Source organism: Thermobia domestica, chromosome 6 (assembly GCF_964235325.1).
Source record: "Thermobia domestica chromosome 6, izTheDome1.hap1.1, whole genome shotgun sequence".
NCBI lineage: Eukaryota > Metazoa > Arthropoda > Insecta > Zygentoma > Lepismatidae > Thermobia > Thermobia domestica.
Window position 1 is genome coordinate 150,372,777 of NC_137459.1, and position 18,795 is coordinate 150,391,571.

At 35.3% G+C, this 18,795-nt stretch overlaps 1 protein-coding gene across 2 annotated transcripts in view; it reads right to left on the minus strand.

The window, feature by feature from the left end:
- Positions 1–18,795, minus strand: part of Ipo9 (Importin 9) — a 132,573-nt gene that overhangs the window by 100,084 nt on the left and 13,694 nt on the right. For both annotated transcript variants that reach the window (XM_081762244.1, XM_081762243.1), the window contains exons 3-5: positions 13,938–14,143; positions 8,418–8,651; positions 7,875–8,082 (exon numbers count right to left, since the gene is read on the minus strand). In XM_081762244.1, coding sequence (XP_081618370.1) covers positions 7,875–8,082; positions 8,418–8,651; positions 13,938–14,143 — 648 coding nt within the window. The remainder of the gene's footprint in view (positions 1–7,874; positions 8,083–8,417; positions 8,652–13,937; positions 14,144–18,795) is intronic.

Consider the following 18,795-nt stretch of genomic DNA (forward strand, 5'->3'; position numbering starts at 1 on the left):
AGACGCTTGCTGGACACACTATACACAGTGTAGAATGCATACCTGCATAACTGAAGTTTGGTACCACTCTGATTCATTTACATAGTATTCCTATGTGTAAAATGAAGATGCATTCTTATCTTTTTCGTAGGTGTTTCTGGAGCCAAGTCTCTATAAGACTAAACAAATATGCATTCTGTGCATTGTAGTTCGATAACGTGTGGAAATTAGAAAATAACCAAGTGTTTTGATGAACGCAGTAACTGGTTTGACAACAGTGCTTGTCTTTACCACTTTTCCGGGTGTCGAGATATATATTCCTCACCAATGTTCCATAGAACTTTATTATTTGTTTTGTTCCACTCAGATACTTTTTTTTTCTTTCTATAGGCTTTAGCAGATTACTTCCATTCGAACACGAAACTGTCTGCATTAACCAATTTACTGTTATCAATTTCAGTCGGAAGACCTGTGTTCGATACACAGTGGGAACTCATGTGGATCGTATCCTACGTCTCTGATACCCTCGGTGCTGAAAGGGACGCTAAACTCCACTGATAACCAGTGATAATTTCAGCGGTCGTTCGGGAGAGAAATACCCCCACGGAGCCAAGAAATTCCTCCCGAGTCATACCTCTGATCGTGCTCAATTTGCGTTCGCAGTTTTTCCGCAATACTACTTTTACCCCTTGGATTCAAAGTGCCCTCGAAGAAATCTGAAATAATCACTGTTGATTTCGTATAACACAAACACTACCAATATAAGTTCCTACAGCGGCTACATTACAGCAGCATGCAGTAACGTGGCAAAGCACCGTCAGGTCATATGGTAGCAATTTGGGGTAGGCTCTTATTTCACTCACGCGTCACGTCGTCAAGAAATCTCTGTGGGGAAAAGTCCTCTGGTGCCATCTATTGAGCAAAGATAGATTGTTTGAACATTAACAGAATATGGCCACAAGATTCTGTATAAATTAAAGTTGCACTTTGGTTCGGAGAGGCCCTAATTCCACTAAGCCCCTTAATTAACCACAAGGGAGCTATGCACTACAGTAAAATTACATATTATGTTAATATTCGTTTACACGCTCACTTCACGCCAAAGAAAATCTGTAATTTCAAATTAAGAAATAAATTATTACTTGAAACAAATTTTAATTAATAAAACTTATTTTTTGCAAAAGTACCCGGGAAAGAAGAAATAGTCTAAGCCTATTACCCTTGAATATCTTGCCAATTTTCATGACTTGAGAATACCTTACCAAATTTTCCCGCGACTCTCCTTGATAATTACGTTCCGATTTATAAACACTATAAAACATGTCGGTATTTGAATTACTTTTGAAAAGGAAAGTTTATGTTCTTGCACCAATAGCATCTGATGAGTAGACTTCGGATTTTTGCATATTTGCATGTTTTATTCCTGATGTGATATTGGTATGCTCTTTATACAGAAATTCGTTTCAGCTGTTTTGGGGCAAAATAGCAGAGTTTTATAGTGCATATATTTGCATATTTCGGAGGTTGGTGCATGTTTATGTCGTTATTGCATATAAATGCATATTTAAAGGAACGAACAAATTGATAATTTTTAACGTTCGACAACTTTCTTTATAAGTGGAATTTCAAGTTTCTAATATAAATAGACTCAAAATCTTTAAATAGTTCATTATTGTAGGTTTAGAATATCTTCCAAGGTCATGTGAAAGAAGAATAACAAAAGTTTGGGTGATTCATCCTACTAGCAATGATGCATGAATGTCAGCTTTTTGGAAGAAGATACAAATAACGATGTTAAATCACCTAAAACAAAATTTCTACATCACTCATCTCGGCAGTTAAAGTTGCTACTGTTGTGTGTGTGTGGATTTGAAATTGTGTGGTCGTGTGGCTGTATAGGAATACCAAAAGAAAAATCAGGGTCCATTTAGTTGTAGTGCGACATCTTCAAATTCGAATTTCAACTTGCTCAGGATTTTGTTCAATTTTTGTCCACCCAAGAAAAAATGTGTACCATTCAAATAAACGAGGGAGAAACATTTCCAATTTTCGGTCAATTCGATCACCTGTAGTGCGACATCTTCAAATTCGATTTTTAACTAGCTCAGCATTTTGTCCATTTTTGTCCACCCAACAAAGAAATTTGTACCATTTAAATAAACGAGAGAGGGCCATTTCAAAATTTGTCCACATCGATTACATCTTGTCCACAAAAAATGGCACCATTCAAATAAACGAGGGAGAGCTATTTCAATAAATTCGGCCATTTCGATCACCTGTAGCGCGAGAGCTTCAAATTCGAATTTTAATTAGCTCAGAATTATGTCGAATTTTTGAACATTTTTGTACCACGAAGAATAAATTCTGTACTATTGAAATAAACCAGGGAAGGTTATTTAAAAATTTGGCCACTTAGATCACCTGTAGTGAGATGTTTTCAAATTCGAATTTCAAGTATCTTGGTGGTACAAAAACGTACAAAAAATAGGAAAAATTCTAAGATAGAGTTCGAATTTAAAGATATCACACTCCTGGTGATCGAAGTGGCCAAAATTTTGAACTGGTCCTCTTTTGTTAATTTGAATGGTACAATTTTTTTATGGTACAAAAATGTATGGAAATTGGATAAATTCTGAGCTAATTAAAATTCGAATTTGAAGATGTCGCACTGCAGGTAATCGAAGTGGCCAATTTTTTAAATGACCCTCCCTCGTTTATTTTCATGGTACACATTGTTTTGTTGGTGGTGCATGAATGCACAAAAATCGAACAAAATTTTAAGCTTGTTAAAATTCGAACTACAGGTGATCGAAGTGGCCAAATTTGAAATAACCCTCCCTCGTTTATTTGAATGGTACAAAATTTGTTCTTGGGTGGACAAAAATGGACAAAAATTGGATAAAATTCTGAGCTAGCTAAAATTCGCATTTGAAGATGCCGTACAGGTGGTCGAAATGGCCAAAATTTTGAAATGGCAAGGGATGCGCACTAGACGAGTCGAGACAGGATTTTTCCTGACAAAATTTGAGTCGAGACACGGCTCTTCCAATAGAGAAATATACATTTTTCGAGTCGAGACATCACTTTTACAGCACATTTTCGTGACGAAACAGCCACAAATCTTGTATCGTGCGCATCCCTAAATGACCCTCCTTTGTTAATTTGAATGGTACAAATCGTTTTCTTGGGTGGACAAAAATGGACAGAGATGTCGCACTACAACTGAATGGGCCCGAAAAATCTTCTGAAACAGTGGATTGAAGTTGAGAGACGTTAACAATGCAAAGTGTATGCTAAACAAGGAATATTTTCAAAGCAAGCAAGCTTGATTTCAGAAGAGGACATTTCTATTATTTTCGACAGCAAAAGCTCAAACGTCAGCAGCGCTCAATTGTTTGGCCTTCTTATATTTTCATAGCAGTTTCAAGCCTAATAAGGAGTTTATACAACTGTGAAACAACTCAAATGTGGCTTTTTTAAAATACCGACAGAGTTCATCCTAAAGAAACCGTTGAAGAATGTATTTCAGGAAGAAATGAACAACCCTTTGGAAATGAGCTGTAAATTAATTAGCTCTTAAATGTTTGCTTTAGAAAATCTAAAACTTGTCACAGCAGTTACTTTGTGAAAGGAGATAAGTTCCCAAGTTTTCATTTAAGGAGTTTATGAGAGTATTTATATATAAGCTTGTGTTGATTTGATACACACCTCGGTTTCTCCAAACGTAACTTTCCTACTAAGCCTTCTGTTATGTTTTCGATAACTATATCTTCTTTCTATTCATGCTCCATGTCTCGCTCAAATCACTTTATTACATTTTAAAGTATCAATATTAATATTATACATTGCAAATTATTACTGTTTGAAACATCCAATGTTACGCTAGAAAAAAATATTTTGGGATTTACACATAATTGGATACAAAAAGTAATTTCAAGTGGATTTATTTTCTTTTAAACAAGAACATAAGGTTTTTGAATACAGGTTTTTAATACAGAAAAACTGTCTTCAACAGGTCCCTTATTAAACGGAAATTTATTTTAAACGGAAATATTTCACCTTCCCATGAATTTAAAGGTAAATGAACATGGTTAAATTCTCTTGATTAGGCGGAACCTGTGTTGCGAAGAACAGATGTTAAAATATATTTTTAATGGAAAGTGTAAATTCCGGAATGTAGCCGGAATTTTCAAACATTTAGAAAATTTTTCGAAATTTTGTAAAAGGTTAGATATATGAACTACGTTTTCTGTAAAGGTCTTCGTTTAGTTGTTACAAGACCCGAAACCAGCCACGTTTGGGGGGGGGGTGCATGAATATGTTGGGGGGGGGGGGTCAAGTCATCAAAAATTTTCTTACAAATATCTAAATTCTGTTTTTTGTATTGAGGTCTGAAGGGGCCACGAAAAGTTTAGGGCCCCCCAGCCCCCCTCTAGTTGCGAGCTTGCTTGTTGCTCTACATATTTAACCTTTAGTCTACCCCATGTAAGGCCCTAGATACCGTGCGACTTTTTGAACGAAGTTCAATTCACATAGTAATTTTCAAATACCAATAACTCGTTCTCTAGCTGGTTTAGAGACATTGTACAAGGAGCATAATATACACAATAGTTCAAAAGGGAGCCAACAGTAGAGGGAAAAGCGCTGAAAAGAGGCTGAATAGCATGTAGTTTTTGTCTTGGCCTTTGAAACCGTAGGTAGGCTTTTTTTTTTTTTTTTTTTTTTTGTTTGTTTGTTTGTTTATTGTAAGTTTTATGTGTATTAATTCGTAGCACAAATAAATACTGTAATTGAATACAGTAGGCCTATGTACACCATTTTATTTTATCTCGGTATATCCATTATATGTATGTACATCACTTAATTTTTTAAAACATACATCTATCTTCGTTAAGTTTAAAACCTTTAATGGACATTTTTGAGAGTCCTGTTCAATTTCACTAGGTAGGTTTTATTATATGTTTATGCCAGAAATGTTTATTTACTTCTCTGAGTATATTTATTCTGTATTGACAGATACTTGACGCATTATTTTTTATTTGCAAATATATATATATATATATATATATATATATATATATATATGTTATATAAGTAGATGTATATTTTAATTTCACATCCAGACTGTGAACGCTTGCGGAGCTAAACACATTAAAAGCGACCATGCGTTTATCAATACTCATTTCAGTTTGATTTCAAAGATCATAACGAGATTAGAAGAGCGATGATTAGGACTTTGTAGTGCGTTTGAGCAGTTTGATTGAACAACGAAACAGACACCATCAAAAACAATCGAACAAGCATTTTTTCGAAAAGCACAGTCAATAGATGCGAAAAATCCTGGCATAAAATTCTTGTCTAAAGTAAATAATGTGTTCATGAGAACAACGACGCACGAGTTTCAGATTTATCGGCAAGTAACATTGCTTCTTTGAAATACTCTCTCTTAACGACTCGTGACACGGAAGGAACATTTTCCATGTACAGTAATGTTTTGACTGATAAATGCAGGGTTTTGCCAAAAAATCACGGAAAACTACATAGTTGTGTATTGTAGCATGAATGCATCATAGTTATACACCAAGTATAGGTAATGTAATACACCTTTTTTCTCTTTTTCCTCATTTAACTTTAGCTTTTAAATGGTGCATACTTACTAATTTTAGTGCATATTTGCATATTTTCAGTGCATATTTTCGTCATTTTTAGCGCATATTTGCATGCATATTTTGCCGTTTTTTAGTGCATATCGATCCGAAGTCTACTGATGAGTCGTAAGAATTCAATTTCCAATGTATTTTGAATAAAAGAGGTACTCGTCGAAAAAAGCCTCATGTTCTTTTCGGTAATAACCGTACTACTACAATAACACCTTTCACTTCGTAAATTTGCCCAGTGTACGGTGGTGACTATCAACGACTAGGTTTGCAATCGCTGACGGGCTAACTTAAAGAAAATGGGCACAGGTCTGAACGACAAACTAAGTTTTTGCCTCAACTGGAGAACTAAAAAACTTTCTAGAGCTACCTATAATATATGTGTTGAGCCCAAACCAAGATTCTCACATCCAGCAGTTAGTAAGAGTACTGCGATACCTGTATGTACACTCATGTCCAAAATTATTGTCGCATATCTATAAATACGTTGTTGTAGGAATATAATTTGATAACGAATTCGTCTGGTATTTCTTATAATGTTAGTGTGTGTATAATTGGCAAAAACATATATGTGGCAAATTTCATGTCAAAAGAGCAGTAAATAAGAATAATAAAACGAAAATAATACTTTTTTGTCCATTTAGCAACATTTTTTTACTCATTCTAATTTTCGTATTTATAATTCTTTTCCTATGAAATTTACCACACATAAACTTTTCACGATTATACACATAGTATTAAAAGTACCCTGCAAAATCACTAAGAAGACATTTATAGATATGCGACAATCATTTTGAGTGTACATCTACATAGTTCAACCGTATCTGTGTAATGTGGTGTTGGTAATCTTAGTTATAGTTTAAACCAAATAGTGATGAAATGTTGGCGCATCATTAGTTGCTGTTTAGTGCCTATTACAATTGTTGAACATTTAAGCATGTGCTCGGAGGAAAAATGTGGGGTTTCATCAGACTAGCTCGGCTCCCAATAACCAAACAGCCAGTATGCCCGCCTCTGTTGTTTGTGGTCCCAGGTCATATTCTAGGTGGAAATCCATTCTCACTCTGGTCTAATAGAGCAAAAAGGTGAAAGTAAAACTTGAACAAACGTACAAGAAACAGAGGAAAGAGGTGATTGTTCTTCCATCACATTCTCTATAGAATGAGGAATCAATAAAATAGGTGAAAAGTTTCTCTATTAGGTGAGAAATCAATAAAATTTAAAGTTTAAACAATTATAACTTTGCCGCAGAAGAAATCCCGATCCGCCGCTTCGCATCCCATTGCGCTCACCATTACAGGATCTGTCACACATGCGGTACTCAGCCATTCAAACCGAACAGAATGTATCATAATCCAATGGTGCTTGGGTAACCAAATCTTCATATTTCAATATCAGTACTATACAAATACGATTGCTCAAGTACAACAGATATTCAGGTACAGTCCTTTGTAGTAGCCAAAATAACTGACCACTGCCATCGAGGATGAGAATGTGTGACTGTCCTATGAATGGATTTGTAGCGTAACGGTGAGGACATGGGCACGATACGCTGCAGACCCGGGTTGATCCCGTCATCACAATTTTTCACTCTTTGAATTTCAAATATGTGTGTGTTTAGCTTTACTTACTATTCGGTAAACAATTTTAGACCGTACCGTTTATTTTATTTTATTTGTTTATTTTTGCCTTGGTTGAAACATTGTGTACAGATATGGAAGTCTCAAAATTTCTACAAAGAATTAAGGCTGGGATAGTATCATGGAAGAAGAATGGGAATAACAGATTATTCAGAATTCTTAAGTATAGTAAGTCCCATGCCTTTCTAGGTAGACAATCCACTTGGAAACACCTTACGAATGAGAGTAACCTTAACCATTATAAATAGGTAGTTTTGATATCAAACGACAACAGAGCCAAATAATCCCACAGCCAACGGGTCCCTCGTTTGATTTTGTCTACAAATTTTAATCTATTGAAACAGTTAATATTAATTAATAATAAACCGAAAGATAAGTAGCTATTACAGATATTCTTTAAGCAGGTTCTTACGAACTACTTCCACAAGAACCAAACGCTTCTATATTTACTGATATTGCTTGCTAACTTAGAAGAGTTCTTTGTCCCTCAGTCCCGAATTACCTTCGAGGCTATCTATGAAACATAAATTCTTTTTAATCCTATCCGTAATTCCACAGGAAATGAAATGAGATGAGATTGTGAGAAAAGTTTTCTTACCTCGAATCATCTCGATTTTTAATGAACAGTCTGGATTTGCATAATCTACTGTACGTAACTGCGGTAGAAGCTTCATGTATAATGACAAAACTGCCGTTGTAAGAACAGTATGGGTCTGAGCTTTGTGTACACCACGCATATTTGCTAAGGCGCTCGCACAAGCTGTGAATATTTGTAGTGCTGTACTTCTAAAGGTTAAGCTGTATTTCTGAAAAGATAAGAGAACATTGATGAATTCAGAAGCTTGCGTTGAAAAGTAAACGTTTTACTTAGAGCCACCGTAAAAACAAATAAAAATGAACAATTTGTTTACACGCTATACAGACACCTAAGATATAAGCCACTAAAATTTCTTGTCTGCTGCAAGACCATAATGTAATCACGAAACGAGTTGTCAAATCTTGAGTTAATTTTCATCACTCATTATCTAATAGAAATACTTATTATTGCAACAAACTGAGAGGAACCAAGAGATGAAGTCCTGCGAGTTAAAATTATATATCCACGAAAACATATTTGATTTCATTATTATACCTGTCTTACCTCTACAGATTCGAATATTCGTATCATCTCTGCGAATATTATTGGCGCAATTGGTATCATCTGCATAGGTGGAATATCTCTGGTAAATTCATGAAGAGTATGCATTGCTCCATATACCGCACATGTGCTGTCACTCGAGAGGAAGCTGACTAAGGTGTTGAAAAGCTCAGGCCATTGCTCTGGCCAATCCCAATGAGCTATAGCAGAAATAGCATATCCAATAGATAAACGGACCTAAAAAATCAATCATAAAAAACGTATCTGATAAAATAATAATGTGTTGCGGTGCAAAAAATATAATCACTACAAGTAAAATACCAGTAACAGCTCCCAATATCCCAACAGACTAATCTACTCAAGCTTTCTTTACGCAATCAGATGATATCATTGATACATCTTATCGTGCTATATACACAGTGTAATGAGAAGTGGTAATGTTTCCTTTATCGATACTTTATTCATTATTTAACTTGTTCTGAGGATTGTGTTTATCATGGAAGATTGATGCATACTACAACTCCACAGTATGAAAACCGGAAAACAAAGCACAGTTCAAAGAGAAGGGTAAGGTCTATGACAATATTTATGAACCTGCTAATAATACTGTACCGAAAAACTGTAGTTTATCTATGATATAAATATCGGGAAAATAATGAAAATGCCCTTCTTCACACGGGAAAATATACAATTGATGGAAAATATTCTAATAATAATCCAATTTCTGATTTCAGGAATTTCAATGATGCAAGTTCACATCATTCAATGCAGTTCTATAAATCTTCAAAATATAGCCCATAAATAGCTCTCTCAAACGTCGAGACGAAGTGAAAGGTTTTCTCACAACCGAAGACTGTACATTAATCCCATTTCATTCATAGAGTTACGTAAAATTGTTAGTTTTTTTTTTTTCCTCCAAAATCAATACTAAATCCCTTCCTGTGTCCCGAAAACAGTAGATTCAACAAAATAAACTTTGCTGAACTCGTCGCGCTTTTTCTCAAAAGCAGAAATTTGGTTCTCTTGGCACAACAAAGTTATTCCATGCTACGAAAATCGTTACCCACCTCTTGCCACTTGGAATGAGCTGCCCACGTGTGCTCAAAAAAAAAAAAACTTTTTCTACAGCAGAAACTAACTAAATCGTTTTCTTACACTCGAAAATGTTAGATTAAACTCATACAATGGAAATCATTAGACAAAATCTTCGGTTCCTCCCACAATGAGTCTTCCCGAAGTCATTCCTGAATTCATTTTTCCTAAGCTGAGACAGTTAAAGTGTGTTCACATATCTAAAATTCCTCACTGTCTTGTAGGAATTCTCAAAATCCTTACTTTTTTTTCAGTCTTCCTTACATTACTTTTCTCGCATCCTTAAATTTCCAAGTTAGACACCTTTCTCGGAAATGAATTCTTCTAAACTTCACCTCTGTATATATATATATATATATATATATATATATATATATATATATATATATATATATATATATATATATATAGGGTGGTAGGTAACTCCACCGAAAAACTTTGGGAGGTGATTCCTTATATGAAATGGAAGAAAAAAAAGTTCTAATAAACATGGGTCGAAAAACGTCTCCTTTCAGAGTTATAAAACGCCAAATATTCGAAAAATCAAGTTTCAGAACGGCCTGGCTTAGAAACTATAGGGTCTATCCCAAGCAGTTTAAGGAATTACACAGGAACTATTATGCGTTCTGTCTAAATATCCATGTTTCAGAATTCACCGGTACCAGCAAAACCAACACACCGTTAGTACTTAAAGGAGTATCCCTATACTTCAACTTCCTTTTTATAGTTCGTTTCGCGGATAACGGAGGATGGTATATATATTCGAAGTCAAAACCTAGGAAAACGCTTTATCGCACCTAAACACAGTAGACCATGCAATATCGTGCGCTTTCTGTTATTTACGTCCTCGTTTTGAATTTGTAAAAGCGACCAAAAAAAAAAAAAAAATTCGTATTTTATAAAAAAAGACGTCAAATGTAGAATATCTAAAAGATCATGTACCCTCCCCCCCCCAAAAAAAATGCCGTCCTTTACGTCATAATCCATGTTAAATCTGTGCAAGTGAATGATATATTAGTATTTTCTAAAACAGAAAGGCCACAGATACAAATTTGGTACTGTTACCTCGGACAGTTTAAAACAGGTTCAGCTCATCAAAACCAATTTTCAACACTTCAGAGCCTGAGTATTTTAATATGCTTTTCTAGTGAAATTAAAAGTAAAATTTCGCTAAAACTGACGTCGTTTGGTAAATGGGTTCCAAAGATACACTAATATACCCGCGTGTTACTTAATAACCAATTTGATATTCCCCTTACACGATCCTTCTCATCTCTACACAGCACACACATGAATGACATGTGAAGCAAAAAATCGCCATATACAAAATGCTGTGCCTTTATATTCGAAGAAGGAAAGAACAATGTAATCATTGTAAAGTTCCCCTTCGGAATGGAACTTACAAAATTCGTGAAAGTAAAAGAAGAAACTCAAACGGTGTTTATTAAGAATTATTTATATATTAAATTTCATGCCTGTAGATCCAGTGTTTCAAAAGAAACATGTAATAGTGAACTTCAAACATACTGAACCACGCTAACCCCTTTGAGATGGAATTTCTGAAAACTTCGATTTGCTCGAAGTCTACAATGAAGATTTGTACATTTCAAATTCCTACGCCCAGTGGTTTTGAATATTTGGCGGTGAGTGAATTCGTGTTTCTGTAAGTGGGTTTAATCTCATATATAACTTTTATCTAGCTGTGCATCTCAACACTACTGAATTTTAACCAACTTTATTGACTTCAAACATACAGGCAACTACCTGTACTTATATTAATACAGGAAGTTCCCCATTAGAACTGTACACGCTTGTACCAAACGATATTTGACAGATGTATAGGAGGTAATATAATCTTTCCTAGCGTAACTTATTAGCCTCTAATTGTTACAAGTGCGTGAAGTGGCTTCTAGTGACATAAGATACCTCTGCATCTGTGATATCATAATTTTCAGTAATGTATCCTAATTCTTGAGGATATTTAGTTATCATATTTGTAATCTTCACTTACAGTTGACCGATGATTCGAGGAATGTTAGCATATATATTGCCTTTTAAAGTTCCCCATAAATAAAAATTCAAGGGACATGATGATGGAGGAGGAGGTCACAGGCCTTTGGGTACTGCGTTGATACACACTTTGATAAGATGTCTAAGCAATTGCAACATCTTGTTAAAATACGCAATATCACTTCTCATTTTCAGTTAATTTTGCGTAGAGCTCAAATATCTCAATACACTGTGTGCTACTGATAGTCTCAGAGAAAAATACAGGCCCAATAATGAGCATTCCTAACATGGATCACCGAAGGTCTAGCTTTTGCCGGTGGACAGATCTTCATGCACAATAATTTTGATTTGATTTTAAGTTTAAAGTCCCTTTGGCTATATGAAACGGGACCTACTGATTAACGTGGAATCTGAACCACATGAGCTCCCGCCGGGAATCGAAGCCGGGTCTCCCACGCCAAAGGCGCGTATGTTAACCGCTTAGCCACGAAGGAGCTGTTCCATACACAATAAGTGAGCTATTTTGCTACCAGTATTTGGATTCTGGGAATTAACAAAACCTGACAAGTGAAATTACGCTTCATATACCAAAAAGATGAGCACTGGCTAACGCTAGCTTCTTAAGCTTCACCGTATTAATTTTCTAGGGCCTCTGATTATATCACTGCGAATTCACTCTCCTACCTCCTTTGAATTCACAACGGATCCTGCTCTCCTCCGTTTCAAGTTGTGAATAGGAATACTGTTGAAACCTGGATATTTTGGCGCAAAAATGTCTGCAATCCCCATAATGGAGAGCGTGTTCCTTAAATATTCTACAACTTCAATTTGTTCATCAACCGAAAACTGAATTTTTTCAACTAAACAACTTCAAATATAAAACTACAAAATAAAACACAAACACAATAAAAAATTTGACAACAGAGGCGTTGACTATGGCCAACATCTCACTTACATCTTGTTAATGATGCACACTTATTACAATGTATGATGCGTACCGGTTTTATGTGGAACATCTTGTACAGTCACTCTAACATGTATGTATGTTTAGCTTTACTTACAAACTTCTTAACAGATTTTAATGAAACTTTCACCAATATCTTCAAAGAAATCTCATAATGACACTTGTCTTCACGCTGAGACTCCAGGAACCTTATTAATAGAATACAACGTGGAACAAATGTGTAAAAAAATCAAACAGTATTTATGTTTGAATTATACTGACACTTCCTTTGAAATTTTGTTCTTTCGCATTCCTACCCAACCGATTTAAATACTTCCACCACTGGAAAGAACAACTCTTACAAATGTTATAGGACATCTATTATGAAATATTGACTCTACGAATCTGACCAAAGTGTGAAAGTTGGAACAAGGTGTGCGAAAAACTAATTATTACCAGATAAATTTTATTATTATTACATGTTACGTTGCATCTTTCGAAACAAAAACACGGAATTTATACACAGATGCATCTTATTTCAAATCTGAATATATTCATTTGAATGTCTTCTAAATAATGGACTCAAAGGGAACGAAGAACCTCTCAGAATAGCTGGATCCACATGAACGAAATTGGCATATGATGCATTTTGATACTCATTATACGAACATCTCATTCACTCAGACGAATTTTGATTGTTTCAATAGAACCGCCAAACACGGACCGAAACTTGACACATGGAAGCTTTAACACAAACAGAGTAGGGATATCTTGTTCACTTGCATACATTTTAGGAATTCTATTCCAGAGAGAATGGTGTAAACATTCGTTTTGAACTGTTAGATAAAGACCAGAACCTTGACAAATGGGCTATTTACCGTAATACAAAACTGGATAACAACCCATTTACTTGAAGGAATTCTGAAAATCTCACTCTAATGAATTATAAAAATGGTGAAATGGATACGGGAGACTTTTCGGAATGGATGGAGTCAGAAGTGATTTTAAAATCGGTAGGTACTGCAACTTGATTGAATCTGAACTCGAATCAACAAGATTTTCGGAACGGGATCTAAAGGTTTGGATAGATACAAATGTTTCCCAGTATTTTATGAATAACTGTAACAGGGCACAAAACAGGCACTTCAGTGAATCGTGTATTATCTACTTCAGGAAAGAGAATGAAAACTACTTAATTCCTTTCTTCTGCTTTTTGTGTTTACACTACAAGCAGCACATTTTTCATTCATGGTATAGCCCTGCTTCACTATGTCCTCTAAATGGTGATAAAGTTTTCATGATAACCATGATCACTATAGATCTAAAACAACACAGCCCTTGATGTAGATTAATCAATTTACTACGTCACAATGCGATGCAGATGAAATAATCTTTCTCCATCATACATACAACAAAGTTAACTCTATGTAAGAAGAAACATTTCAAAACGAATAATTAAATTATTACAAATAACTTACCTTACTACATGGTTCGTCTAGGGCACCGAGTAGTAACTGCCTTATGGCAAATTTAACTGAATACGGGGTCTCAGGACGTTCGAATTTTTCCGAGCGAGATGACCAATGTCTTTTAACATACCGTCTCAACAGGAAAGATGAGAGTTGTCTTAATGAAAGTGCGTTGCTTTGATCCACCGCAACTTCAGTCAGAAATAACCCAAATTCTGAAATAAAACAATCGTATATACATTAAGACAAAAAGCTATTTAAACTCTTTTCGAGTAAGATGTAAATGCTAAATAATAATAATAACAGTTCTACTTATATCTTGCCAGCCAAAGATTGCTGGGCAACATTGAAGGATTAAATTATCAGTCTGTCGGGTTATTTTGTGCTAGTTGTTTATCTAGCTTACATGCAAACCTACTTGTAAGTTCTACTTTCACATTAAGAAGAAGTGGTGAAAGTTTATACTTGTTGCCTACCTTCTCCAATTTTCACTTGCTCCTGTGTGACTTTCCTGATAAGTTCTCTTTAGTTCCTGTTGAGTTCATACATTATTCTTCTGTATCTGCATCAATATCCAAGTCCATTGGGTTAGTAATAGAATAATTCAACGTACGTGCTTATACGATATCGACAAGTTATAAAAAGAAAAATCCATCTTTTTAACTCGCTGAAGTTCAGTGATGAACAGTACGTCCAGTACTACTTCTTGTGTTCCTTTTGCTTTTTTTTTTTTTTTTTAAATGGATGGCTCTGCGTGTAGTTTTGACAAATGCAATAACAACCCTCTAGTCTCTTAGCATCTTCGTGCTCTGAAGTTCTTCGTATTGATATTACGAAGTTCTCAAAATCTGTTAGCATTTTCCCCATCTCCATCCTCTAAAATGTTTAACTGGTCTTCTGTACCACATTTTTAGTTTAACGTATCACGTTTATGTTCTGAGACTAAAATACACAGCGGTTATAATAATGAACGAAACGATGGAATGAAGGAAGTGGAAAGGAACGAAGCAATCACGAGAAAGCTCTCGCAGACGGTAAATCTCCACTACAAAGCCAACTTCGCGCGAGCTACATTCGAACCAGAGACCCCACACACCAAAGGTGAGCACTCTAGTACCAAGCCACAGTGGACCTCTTCTATCAGCAAAAAGCTTTCTTACTTCCAGGTAGATTTCTCTGTACCTCCTTTGTTTATACGTTCTTTCACTTTCTTCTCAATCCATGTATTTTTCGCTTTGTTTCTCTCTGTTTACTAGGTTCCTGGATTTCTTACACTTTTTTTTCTTTCTTCTCTTCTCGGTTAACCTTTCTACAAGTGCTGTACAGTGTACAATAGTGACACTTATGCTGTAATTTATAGATGTCATCTTATCTATTCTGTAAGACAACCCTTCTCGATCCCTACTACACTGATGTTAGCATCCTCTGCTTCGTTAATGTGTAATAAGAGGTGGCACTGATAATACATCGATGTGTTGTACTTTTTGCAACGGGACGGTTTTCACAGAACATTTCGATTTATGTGGACATAGCGCACAAAGTAACAGAAAACTGTACCTACATGCAAGAACTTGGATCAATCTCTATATATATAAAAAATTGAAAATTATTATGTTTGTGACTCTAAATCTCCTGAACCGCCCGAACAATCTCGATCAAATTTGTAACATGGATGAGGTTCGAGGCTGGGCTGGTTTTAGGCTATTCACTTTGATGGTAGAACTGAGGGGTGGGGGAGGGGATATAAAAAAATAAATAAAACTTAATAACTCCTGAACCACTCGACCGATCTTGATCAAATTTTCAACATTGATGTGGTTCAGGCCTGGAATCGTTTTTATGACTTAAATTTGATGGAGCAACGTAGGGGAGGAGAAGAAGGGATATATATATATATATATATATATATATATATATATATATATAAATTTATATAAGACTAAAATGACAATTTTTGTAACTTAATAAGTCTTGAACTATCCAACCAATCTCAATCAAATTTTCGAGATCCACGAGGTTCGGATCTGCAAATATTTTTATAATTTCACTTTAATGGTAAATCCTAGTGCAGGAGAAGGGGAGGGGGATGTATAAATAATAACTAATAAAACTTTTGAACTACCCAACCAATCTCGATCAAATTTTCAACATATATTAGGGTCGGGCCTTGGGTGTTTTCTGTCATTTCACTTTGACGAGCCAACGTAGGGGAGGAGATATATATGTAAAAAAAAATAAATAAAATAAAAAATGACCGTCTTTGTGACTTCATCACTCTTCAACCGCCATCTCAATCAAATTTTCAACATACATGAGTTTAGGGGAAGGGATTACTTTAGGCTATTCACTTTGACGATGCAACGTAGGAGAGGGGAAGGGGAGAGAAATTTAAAAATGATCGATATTACTGTTGAATCCATAGTTTTCGGGGTCGATGAGAGAAACAGTGACAGTTCCGATCCTATTTAAATCCAAGTTAAGCCCTGATAGTTGGGGAGGGAGAGGGTACAACGTAGGGGAGGTGGATAAACATTTAAAAATGATCGAAAATGACTAATATCAGTGTCGAGTCCATAGTTGAGATTAACAGTGACAATTCTGATGCCGTGTGCCGCAGCACGGAGGAGGGGATGGGAGCTATATATATTAATCAAAAATGACCAATATTAGTGCCTAATCCATAATTTACGGGATCATTCAGATGAACAGTGACATTTCCGATCCGTCACTAGCAGTGTTGAATTTATAGTTTTCTGGGTCGCTTAGATGAAGAAAGATACTTTCGATCCGTTTAAATTCAAATTCAAACCCGCAACTTGGGGGAGGGAGAGGGAGAGATATTTAAAAATGACCGATATTAGTGCTGAATCCACATTTTTTGGGTTCGCCGAGATGATCAATGATCTTTCCGATGCCATTAAAAACGAAAACAGCGTATTTCACGGGTACTTAACACATGAGATACTTAGGTGTGCATTTACATTTTTATTTCATCCAAGCGAATCGGGTAATATATGCTAGTAAATATATATGTAGCAAGATCAAACATTGTAAAATCTGACATTATTTAGAAATTTCCATTGTTGTAAAAAAAATACAATGTGCCCATTCTCTAGTTTGTTGCTGCACCGTCTGTTTGACTCTTCTGTTTCCTTAATTGTATTAGTGTAATAATAGAACGCAAAATGAGGGAATTAATTACAAAACAAGTAAAATCAATAAAAGTAAAACACATATATTACAACACAAATTAACATAAATGTGCAAAAAGTACAATGCTTCCGTTCGAGCGTCTATTACTACAGTGCATGTCCCAAAAGGTAAAATTCAGTATTGTCTCAGTTTTCTAGGGCTTATATATATATATATATATATATATATATATATATATATATATATATATATATATAAGCATATTCGATTGCTGGTAAAGTTATAGATTTCTTGATTCACTTTCACTTTAATCGGACACTGATTTTTTCACGATGATCTTGAAGTTTTCCTGGCGTCTACTATTAATCCAATGTTCTCGGGATTGCTGCCAGAGTGAATGTTGCTGTGCTGAGCTTTCATAGCTCTGAAGATGTTAGCGCTGTATGGTAACAAAAGGCAACCCCAAGAACAATGGATTAACTTTGATTTTTTGTTGTTGCTCGTCTTTCCGTTGAACACTGAAATCCACTTCAAACATTTAATTACTTGCTCAGCTTCTCAATATACTAAGTTCTGTAAGGTCTGCTATCTTCGTCGACGACTGCTGTTGTTTACTTTTTTACTTTAATCTGGTTCGGACTACGAGGTAATCTATTTGATACCTACTACGCCTACTACTGTGTCCTGACCTCTTCAAAGTATAACATCTTAGACTGCTGAAAATTAGTATTTGTTATCACAAGATTTTGTACTCGGCTTAACTCCATTAACCTTGATCCTTTCTCGTTCATTCTTGCTAGCCCGAAATTAACAATATTGAATCTTCATTCACCCCCTGCCCCAATAATAATAATAATAATAATAATAATAATAATAATAATAATAATAATAATAATAATAATAATAATAATAATAATACCGCATTTTGAGGACTATAAGACAAACCTTAATTTTTAAGCATTTTTTAAAGTACCGTAACGTTGTGCACCCCGTAAGCTTGTGAATCCCCGCAATTCACGGTCGTCGCACCGGTGCACTGCTGCTGCCAGTTAAATCCAATGTTGTCAGACAGCGATAGGTTTCTCGCAGCATCGAATATATGGCCATTTTTAAGACTGCCGGGAATTTTAAATCAAACACTGGACATTTTTATACTAATTTCGAGTATATAACGCACCTGAATTTTGTACGCATATTTTCGAAGAAAAAAGTGCGTCTTATAGTCCCTAAAATACGGTAATAATAATAATAATATAAAGGAATAGTGTTAACAACACTTTCGGGTTCAACGTACTACTATTAAACAGAGCACAAATACAACAAAATCATCGGTGAATTCTTGTAAAAAAAAAAAAAAAAAAAACAGCAGAAGCCTGATCATATTCTGCAAACATTTTACAAAACTATGTGTATCCTATGGCTTAGATGTTAATTCCGGTGAATGACACAATTTTCCAAGATGACAATGCGCCAATCCACACTACTGGACCTGCCTGTTGACGCATGGTTTCATGAACACTGAAATTAAGTACAACACCTCTCCTGGCCCATCCAATGGTAAGACCTCAGCATTGCTGAAGACCTGTGATAAGTTCTGGATCTCAGACTAGGATTCAGATATCCTTCTCCATTCTTACTGACTGAACTGAGTGCTGCACTGAATATGGAATGGTACAATATTCCTCTTGAAACCATTCATAAGTTATGTACTTCA